This window comes from Zerene cesonia, chromosome 20, assembly GCF_012273895.1.
Source record: "Zerene cesonia ecotype Mississippi chromosome 20, Zerene_cesonia_1.1, whole genome shotgun sequence".
Classification (NCBI taxonomy): Eukaryota; Metazoa; Arthropoda; class Insecta; order Lepidoptera; family Pieridae; genus Zerene; species Zerene cesonia.
This window is the reverse complement of record NC_052121.1, coordinates 9,469,392-9,480,468: the sequence shown is the minus strand read 5'-3', so window position 1 is coordinate 9,480,468 and position 11,077 is coordinate 9,469,392. Positions and strand designations below refer to the sequence as shown.

The 11,077-nt window shown below is 32.1% G+C and overlaps 1 protein-coding gene and 2 non-coding genes across 3 annotated transcripts in view; 2 read left to right on the top strand and 1 right to left on the bottom strand.

Moving 5' to 3' along the window:
• The window catches only part of LOC119834879, a 54,040-nt gene that overhangs the window by 10,757 nt on the left and 32,206 nt on the right, over positions 1-11,077 (bottom strand). The window contains exons 4-8 of the mRNA XM_038359397.1: positions 9,838-10,019; positions 9,172-9,322; positions 8,093-8,576; positions 7,318-7,484; positions 2,589-2,706 (exon numbers count right to left, since the gene is read on the bottom strand). Of these exons, the coding sequence (XP_038215325.1) occupies positions 2,589-2,706; positions 7,318-7,484; positions 8,093-8,576; positions 9,172-9,322; positions 9,838-10,019 (1,102 nt within the window). The remainder of the gene's footprint in view (positions 1-2,588; positions 2,707-7,317; positions 7,485-8,092; positions 8,577-9,171; positions 9,323-9,837; positions 10,020-11,077) is intronic.
• Trnae-cuc lies at positions 8,900-8,971 on the top strand. Its single transcript has one exon. It is a non-coding gene; the product is annotated as a tRNA-Glu (tRNA).
• On the top strand, positions 9,059-9,130 carry Trnae-cuc. The gene has a single exon. It is a non-coding gene; the product is annotated as a tRNA-Glu (tRNA).

Here is an 11,077-nt window from a genome sequence, read left to right as displayed (position 1 = left end):
TGTTGCTAAATTTGCGTCCATTGCTTCGAGAACTTCATCAAAGTTTACAGCCCTTAGTTTATTGGTAAATGAATTTATTTAAATCTTGTTTTAATTTATAATATTAGTAGCAAGTAGGAAAGGAATAGGAATTAGTAGGATTTCTCTTTCTTCGGGGATATTTCTTTACTTATTTAGTAAGTTACAATAAAAAATAACGTTTTTGTATAAATGTATCACAATCTGGGTCGATGTACCTTTCTTTATCGACAGTTGGTGCGTATATTTTGTAATAAATCTGAAATTTCTACTCAATTAACGCAATTAAGTGTAGAAATACGTAAAACCTGACCAAGATAATGTATTCGCTTGCGTTTCGTTTCGGAAGTTGCCAATATTATAAGGAATGCAGTCACTTAAACAGGTTTCGAGCAATTTATCCGACGTTTTAAGATTCGTGTGAATAATGACAGCAAAAAGAAAAAGTTTTGATGCAGGATTTCAATTAAGCATGGTCATCTAGTTTGACCACCTCCTCGACTTAATGGTTAAGGTGTGTATGGAGATTCGAGAGGTCTTGAGTTCGGTTAGTCTTAGAAATAATATATAGAATTCACAGGGCACAAAGGCTGATCACCTATTTGTTCATAAAGAAAATTAGTACATACAATTCCGAAATTCATCTGCCTTACACACAAGGGGGACGGACGTGGGACACTTTAAACTCATCTAGTAGACCACAATAAAAACGTCTTATTAGTAAGGTTATTGTATTTATTCTGTAGAGGAATACGAGGTTAAACTCTGGTTATGTATGTAAGACTTTCGTTTCCACCAGGAAAGAAACGTGATCTAAATGAGCATTGTAATGACTGCACCAAGGAAATGTATATCTATTACTAGTCTTGAATATGTAACATCCGTATAATTAGTTTCTAGTTAAAAGCTTTCACAGCATTTCACTTCAAATTCACAAAGCGATTGACACAATAAAATGCACTTGTATACGAAGCGTAACTTACCTACCAAATCTTAGAGCTTTTATAAAAAGAACTAAACTGTCTAAACTAAACATGTGAGACACCAGCTTTCATATAAAAAAAAAATCATAAAAATCAGTTCAACCGTGTAAAAAGTTATGAGGTAATAAACGTAAAGTATAAATATAATGATATTATTGTATAATTTATTTGTTTTAAGTCATTTATGTATATGTCACATATTTAAAATTAGACATACTTTATTAGTTTATGATTTATAGTTATTAATATAGGCTGGATCCTTTTCCCATATTATGGGCCTTTGGTGCCAAATGAATGTATGTCTGTTTTAAATTTCGAATAAAATCCATTAAGATAAATAAACATACCAAAATTATCGCAATTCCATTTTTAAAACTTTTAAAAATACAGAACTTAACCACAGACACGTTACGAAAGAGACAGCAAATAAGCACAGATTATTTAAAATTTAACGGTTTATTAACGAACCATTTCCGCTCAATGATTTGTTTGGTAGAGAGAGGAAAACATGACTGAGGATTCGTAACACCGTTGACCAGTATTTGCTGATATACTATATACTTATAAAAGATTATTGTATTACAAGACATGAGCGGTCGCGGTTTGAATGATCGATTTTACAAGCGACGAGCGATTTTTTGTTAGAGCAAAATTTAATTTAAATTTGACTTTACAAAAAACGCCATGGAAGAGTCAAAAATAACAATAAAAACAATAAGTATAAGATATTTAACAAGCGTACTAATTAGGTTTTATATGTCGGTCTCGTCTTGAATATTACACATGATCATCACGCTAGAGCATATAAACACTAAGTATATTCAAAAGTTCTCATGTTCTACTTAATACAAAACTCCGTTGAATTAATCCATAAATTCAACGGAGACAGTTCCTCATACAAATCAAAGCCGCTTCCACGCATAACCTGTGCCAATAACGGTGGTCCAGCAAACTGGCTGGTGAGTCACCGCGACGCGACGTCATCGCATCCACTCCACGTGAACTTAACAATTAAGAAGCTTTGGAGTTGGAGGTTTAGTTATACTCTATAATATATGGATTGATTATAATATAATATGTATTTTGATACTCTATCATATATGAATTATCGCGATCATAAAATTTAATAAAATTAAATATAAAATAGTCAGGTTTTTCGCCCATTCTTCTCGGTAGAACAGACATTGCGAAACGGTGGCAGTTTTAAAGAAATTACTTTTCATTAATACTTGTAAAAGTATATACGTATAAAGAGGTTTCTGACTATGAGATTTAGTTTTGATTTATATATAGGTTGGAATTTAAAAACATATTTCGTTGGTTTTTGAAATATAACGACGATGAAAGAAACGAATATGTATAATTTATGCTTGTGTGATTTGTAGGAAATGAATCAAGGAAATTATATCATTTAGTAACAAAAGGGGCGACGACACGACTTTTAATAATATCGTTAATGAGATGACTATAATATTGGCTAAATAAAGGCAAGGAATATACTGTAATCGGAGGTTGAAGTTATTCACGTCGAAACTCTGTTCTATCAAGTTTGTGATCATTTAAACATAAAAACATTCTAGAACATACCACGAAGAGTTGGAAGTATGCGCGGGCGCAGTGTCAGCGCCACACTCCGCGTACCACGAGGTGCGTGTGCGCGGCGTCTTCTCCTTCCTCGATAGCGTCGGCAACAGCCGTTTCAGTTCTGTTCCATTTTTAAATATTTGAAAATAATAGAATAGCGCGCGATGTTTACAGTGAGCGGAGCTTCAAAACTTATTGGATTATGGCTTACCCTAGATTTTGTATTGAATTGAGATCTAGAAAATACATTTCAATAGATTGTTACATATTTCTAAATCTACATTGTAACTAAATAAGATTTCCTAAAGATAAATTGATTAAGGAATACTTAAAATAAAAATCACATAAAATAAAATTGATTGCCAAACTACCGTCGATCTATAAACAGGAAATTCGAAGTTTCGCTCACTGTATAATTTTTTCATTTTAACAAAAAAAGTTGTGGTAACATAAAATAAACCACATCAATTCTCGTTGAAAAATGTAAACAGATAATTGTGAAAATGGTCCATTAAGCGAACTGACTTTATGATGTGCAAAGGTTTGTTAATAAATATGATAAGATCAATGTAATTGAATAGATAGCATCTGTCAAATTATATACCTTGTAATTATTTGTTAGATGAGTTCATCGCAATTAATTATAGTTACTTCACGACGATGTCTATTTAAGATATCTGATTTTGTAATAAAATTGCACAATTCTAAAAGAAGTTTACAATTAACGCAAAAAACTCGGATCATATGTAGTCAATTATAACGAAGGTCATTCAATAACAAATAATACAATGTAACAGATCTTAATTTTTTACTTCCCACAATGTCTTTTCAACCTATGTAAGGACGAAATGACTGTGTAGTATTCCAATATAGTCAGCGCTCAATGTACCAACACAAAGGACATTATGTGTCGCATTCTCATAAAGTGCATAGATAATAAAACATGCAATTTACATGCTTTAGAAAACGTCACTCACGGCCCATCACCATAGACGCTGTATATTTTATTCGTTTTAACAAAATATTTAAAATTCGAACGTCACTACTCACAACACTAGCACTATCACATAATAATAAGTTTTATTCTAAAAACAATATTAAAAATTAAATACGTAGGCTGGTAATATAAAGAACTATAAACAATATAAAAAGCCGTTTAAAATTCGAACGTGCACAGAGTATTAAAGTGGAAGGACAACTGATGTAACTACGCCTTTGATCTGTCACCCACGTTTCTCTGATGCAACGGCCAGCCAGCGGTTCTCAATGTGGGAATTGGAACGAAAACATTGTTGCTTTGTGTTTACGAGAATTACGGGAGATAATCTACTGATATAACCTTAAGAGTTATAGTACAGCAGCTAAACGAGGTTAAAATTTTAAATAGACAATGTAAAACGTATGTTTAAAAGAATAACGAAAAAATAATTTGTAAGGGACATTAAAGTATGTAGTATAAGTAGAATACCGCGTTGAAGTTCTATTATATCTATGCCTTAATTACTTTTGAATTATAAATAAAAAAATCACACATGTGTTTGTCATATACCTGCTTACGTATGCTCTGTATAAGAGCAAATGAGAATTTAGTTGATTATATCGTTAGATCGTGTTTTAAGTTGTTTTAACTAATAATATATTTATTTGATATGTATAATTATTCTAATTCTTTTTAATTATTTTTTTCTTTAATTAAATATAATAATTTCTTTTAATTCTAATTATTTTTTTTGCAAGAAACTTTGAGAAACACTGGGTATTTTAAGTAATTTGTGTCTAAGGTAAATCGCTGCAATCATTCTCTTTGTTAATGTAATTCTTGATATTTGAAATTCTATTGAAAAAAAAACATTGTATAGATTGGACATTACACAGACGCCATCTATATTTCTACGATATTTAATATTATATATTTTATTACTATAACTAACTTAAATAACATATGTCCATCGATTTGATAACGCTTTTGAAATCTACAAGGTTGTTTTGAGTTTCATTCAGTTGTCAAATTTAAAATAATGCTCTAATAAATTAAATTTCAAAAACAATGTGATTTAAATGCAATATTAAACACAACATGACATGAAGGTACTATGTATGTATAAATAATGTAGCACAGTGATTCTCAACTTAAACGCACTTTCATGTGACGCCAAATTTTGCAAATATATTATAATGTTAATATTATTAAATCATATCATTTAAAAAGAAAAATATTTTAATTAATCTGTTAATAAAAGTGTAGTTATTATTGTTTTTTTCATGAACTATTTATGCTGTGTGTTGTAGTAAGTAAATAATTTTTATCTTTTTTTTGTGATCCACCAAATTTTGAAATCGTGAATCGTGTCGTGTGCCGCAACAAAAAAAAAGGTTGAGAATCACTGAATTGTAGCAGCATGCATGTGTTTCTAAATATTATGTCTTGCATTCAAAGAAGATGGGATTTATCACTATGTCGCAGTAAACCAGAACGTTTAACAGAATATATTGTACATATATTGTCATGAGTGGGGCAAAAACGCGAATCTAACGAGTTTTTAAATAAATAAATAAAAAATGCTTCGGATACATTTTTTTTTACCTTTTGTAGTTATTAAGTCTCTGTATATTTCTATAATAATTTACTCATTTCACCTCGTAAATGTCTCTCAGGCACTAGGACAGCGTAAAAAAATATAGTGTTTTTTTGTATTACGTGAAAGATGAGGCAATTTTTTTTAAAACTTTAAATAAAAGCTGCATTTTCACTGAGTGACATAGGCTATATAGGAGAAGCCGGGGCAGACCGCTAGTACAATATAATCGCGATAGAATCCTCGAATCGCGTTATCAATGAAACCATCAAAATCCCTTGAAGATATAAGCATAGATATATACATATATACATTCGGACAAACAGCGGAACCTTGTTTTATACTACGTAGTGATTCTACTGCGACATAAATGCGTAATAGACAATAGACACAGTGCAGAACATACAACACGAGAGCTGTGAAGTGTACCATAACCATCCCCTGCTCACTGAATAGTCTATATAAACTTTATTATTAGATATTTAACATAAATAAAAAAATAAGGAAAATATGTTTTAAAATTTTCTAAATTTTTCATTAACATTAAAAATCTTTGTTTCTAAGTAACTCTTACAATTAGTACTAATTAACGACACCTTTAAAGCTAACGTTAAATAAGTCTTTCTACGTTACAGAGTATTAGGCCAAAGAAATATATTATCATATACATTCGAAAAACAGATCTCCGCTCTGGCACATACGATAGAAATGCTATATTCATGGGCGGTGGTGATCGCTTACCGTCAGGCCAACCACAAGCTCAGTTGCCCGCTATGACATACAAAAAAAATCTCTTATTTTTCACAATTTTTTGCTACTACTCCAGTTTTCCCAACCACATCATGCCAAATACTTGAAATAAATTTCCTTCCTATGAGGTATGGAGCTGACGAGCGCACATGTTTAAAATGAAAACAACAAATAAAAAGAGAAACTTCCAGAAAACACTTCGTCACATACACGTGTTTATGTATGTAGGTAAACGTGAAGATAAAAATATTTTTAACATAATGACACTTATAATTATCTCACGTCTTTCCTTGTAGGTAGGTGCATAATAAAATTGTATTTTGTGTTTATAATTTTACATTTTTTTAATATATTTTATATGTATATATTTTTCTCATTACACGATGGCGTACAGTTATATAAATTATACACATTTTTTGTCTCTCATTTCTTTATTTACACATTCGTACATGAAAGAGACAATATAATTATGAATTTATGTATGTAGATTGGATCAAAAATTATCATTATTTTATTATCTTTATTTATATTTATCTTTTATTTTTTATATAACTGAATATCGCTATGAAATATGCACAAAATTTGTTCCCTACAATATGTCAGCTAATTAATCTCCATTGACATCAGAAGTTATAACATCGCTCAGTTGATACAAAATAGAATCTTCTATCATTTAAATCATTAGCAAGAGAGAGTTATTTTCATAGCTTATAGATATGAAAGAATGGAGCGTAACTACGTAATAGGAAAATTGAGAAATTTAATTATTACAATGAGTTTATATAAATATCCAGTGAGCCAGAGGTCTGACCTTTATTTAGCGCTGTCTTCGCTATGTTCTCCAATCAATATCATTTAAAACCATTAATATGGCTCGAAGACGTCAACTGTAGTCTGTAAGACTGTTTTGTAAGTAGTAATTTTTTATGATAGAATAGTTGAAACCTCATTTGTCAAATTTAAAATTGTGTCTTTTAAAACGTTTTAGGAAATGTAAGAGTTTATTTACCCAAAATGTAATGTCTATTAAGCTACCAAACCCCTTAATTTAATTATAACTAATAGCAGTTCTGCTATTCAATTTAAAACAAAATACAATTCTGTACCCCACTATAATACTTTAAAAATTTAATGAAATTTCAAAATCATAACTAAATTCTAAAATTAAAAACTTATCATGACAAAATAATTATTTAAATTTACCATTACTGTAAACGTTATTCGAAATTCAGATTTCGAATATCCATTATAAATTCTAAATCGCAACCCAACCTCTACTCAAAATCACATTTTATAATCAACCAGTACTCCATAAACCCGATTAAAAAATTAAATTTCGAAACCCATTCCAAGACCAAACTAGCGAAAAACGTTCTAAATTTTAACAGTTGACGTCTATATCTGACCTTCGTTGACAGCGCTAAGGTCAGTGTGCGGGTGCGGGGCGGGCGGCGGCGGCGGGGGGAGGGAGGGCCGCTCGAGCGCGAGGCACGGGGAGGACTCGGCCCAGCCGGGCCGGAGTCTCGTACCTCGGCTGTGTGGTGATAGGGCTTCGGTGTTCGCACTGTCGCTGCTGGACAATATACAAAAACATACATACAAAAACATGTTGATTTAAATAGAATTTAAAATTAATTATTGTGTGTGTGTGTGTCCTTCATTTATAAATTGAATCAAAATTTCTAACCATAGTTAGTTATATTTGTAGAGGTAAAACCATAGTTTTACCTCTACAAAAATATTAACTTTTATTTTATATTGCTTATTAACTCAATTATTTAATACTGTTAGTTATAATTGGGCAATTATAATTAACTTCTTTACTACTGAGGAGATATGAAAATAGCCAAGTTTATATAAATCGGTTATAAAATAGTTTTCACACATACGTAGCTACACAGTTCATTTCGAATTTAAAGCAAAATAATAAATCTAATTTAACATTATGAAATAGGTTTTATACGTTACTAATAATGTAGACTTTGTTGTGAATAACGTTAAAATTTAAAAGTTGTTCAGAGATACTAGATGGCGTTGGTTTAAAAAATGTAGATATACGAACTGTGTATGTCATATTATACAATATGAATCACTTCAATCAATTACTCTCTTAATATCTAACAAAAATTTTAATATAGTAGTATACAGTTTTATATTAAGTAAGTTTTTTCAGAAACTTACCAATTACTGAAACCCGAGTCACCATCCATGGAGTCGGTCAAGTAGAATGTCGAATTGGTGATCTTCAACGCGCTAGGCACATCATTGATATCCACCGCCATTGACGTGGCGCGTCTAAATCTAGATTTAAAAGAGAAATACGCCTTTCTAGACAATGTCCCGCTATCCTTCTTCACTTCAGTTGGCGTTGTTGGTTTCTCTTGTACCTTCTCCGGCAATGGAGGCGGCATTTCTGAACTTAAGCGCTTCTCGCTTCTGTCTTTCTTATCCATCACAGTTTTTAGTTCCTCCTTGAACGTCCCAGTTATCTTTGCCAGGGGATTTTCAGTCTTATGCTTATCGAAATTGATGTTACTGTAGAGGTGCTGGATTTCCGGCTTTTGGTAGTTCTCGTATACAGGCGATTTTGTCTTGGACTGGTTTTTCGGTACGTCGTATGTGGGGTTCTGGTTTGACTTCGTAAATGTCTTTGCGTCCATGGCGACTGTGAACAAGAAGAAATCGCTTTGAAATTTTGAAAGTGTGAGGTGAGGTTGTTATTAAAAATTATTAGCTTGTGACTCACATGTCAAAATCGCAAATTCGATTCCCAGTTTATTAAAACTAAAGCTTGTATGGATATATGTAAATAAAATTATGATAAAATTGGTTGGATGTGATAGCAATCTAGTATGTTTTTTTACTGTACCTTGGAGCAATGATCACAAACGATTTTATCGGTAAAGGTACATATTTACGGACAAAATAAAGATGTCTAAATAATATGAGAGTAATAAAATTGTGCTAATTTCCAACAGACCTCTAATATCCGATATGGTCTAGTGGCTAGGATACCTGGCTCTCACCCAAGAGGCTCGGGTTCGATTCCCGGTATCGGAAATTATTTTATTTCTAAATTTTTAAAATTAAAACTATAGATAAATTAACCCCACAATATAGTGCTTATTTTCAACAGGCAGCTCAACGTCCGATATGGTCTAGTGGCTAGGATACCTGGCTCTCACCCAGGAGGCTCGGGTTCGATTCCCGGTATCGGAAACTCCTTTTTTATTTTTTTTATTTTTTAATTTATTACATACCTGAATAACGTTTAGTGAGATTTCTTTTGATCTGCCTCATTTTCTTCTGGGCCGCGCTCGCAATTTTTGTTAACGTGTATTGCCCTCCTCCGTTAGGCGGGGTTGGAAGCCTTGAAGCCGGCAACGCTGGCGGCGATTGGGGTTGCACACTCTAAAAAACATAATAAAACTTGTTAGTAAACATTACTTACTACTTCCTTGTTATTGACATCGTTGCATTTAATTGCAAAAAAAAAAAGATTTTTCTTTTTAAATGAAACTTGCTAGTTCGTTCGAAAAATCACCTTGAATATGTTAAGAAAGAAAAGTTGCATCTTAGATTAGTTAAATAGTTTTTAATTCATGCATTGCAGCATTAAATTATATCATTTACTTTCACATTTAAATTAGAAACTGTAACTTATTAGTTTAAAATATTAAAAACATTTTAAACTAAGTGAAAAGTATTTTAAAACATATGTTTATAAATGCTTATAACTGTCTCAGAAAAGAAAGCTCTGACCTAACTTAATTATTGCAAGTTATTTTCACATTAGTTTGTTTCGTATAGCCTAACCTACATTTACTTCAACTTGTGGGGTTACCGAGACGTCTTAAAGCGGTAATATTTCCAGTGTGGCAAAAAGGTATTAAATTGTAGACGAAAATAAATTAAAAACTCTTTACCCTGTCATCGTCATCAGTATCGCTGTCGAACGAATCGAAATCATCGTCTATCAAGGCTGGTGTGCCCCCCACAGGGTGCGCGGGGTGTGCGGGAGGCGCTGGGGGCGAAGGCCTAGCTGGGCGCGGAGGCGTCGCGGGCTCCAGCGACTCGTAGAGATGACCGGAGTCGCTTGTGTCGCAATCTGGAATGTGACATTTTATTTTGAAATGATAACAAATAAACATATTCTTCTTATTTTAGTTCCCAAAAACTATGGACAGTTCTCAATGTGAAAGACCGTAGTTTAACTAGTTGATTAATATTCTCGATTAAAATAAGATTAATATAATGATGAAAACAACACATTAATTTATTTTTTACAGCTATAACTTGCAGTGATTATGAATGCCATAATCTATGTTAATATTTTTTTATAAAAATCCCATCGATCATTTTTATTGAAATACTTTACTAAGAATTTTTATTTTAAAATAATTTCTGGTAACATAGCTTTTATGAAAATCATTGCATTCTGTTATTTACCCAACTGCATTAAACGTGACGACACTTTCCCTTTCTGTTCAAAAGTACAGACAAAGAAAACTGCAGAAGCCAACGTACCACAATCATTTCATGCAATTGATTAGAGATTAAAGGAGTGATCATTAATAATTTATATGCGATCTTCATTAACGACACTGATCTCTAATGCATGGAGTTAAGCTTCACTTTCGTGTGCACGTCTGCACTTTCTCGAACCCCGGGCCAGTGGCGCGTAAAAATGTCAAGGCGAGTGTATCCGTCATTATGTAAGTACACGGCATATTCGCCACTTGCTATTTACTTTTAAATATAAATTGCACATAGTGTAACGTTATCGTGTATGTAGAAATCGTGCTTTTAATGCAAGTATTAGACTCGCTGTCTCGTCTAGGACAGTATATGTACTTAGGTATCTTTCGATATAATATTAATACGGTGACGGACTTTTCAAGATAAGTCTGACAATTCCTTTAATTGGTGATATATTTCATTATTTATTTTGATTTATCACAATCATTTCGGATGTTACAGAGCTACTTGTTAGTATGAGAAACCTAATGCTTTTGTTAGAACACACAAATTAGAATTATCAGGACTAGGCAAAGTTTAAAAACCACACGGCAAGCACCATACATCCATAAAAATCGACTCAACATGTCAAAACTTATGAGGTAACGAACATAAAAAATTCAGTCGAATTTATAACTGCCTTCCTTT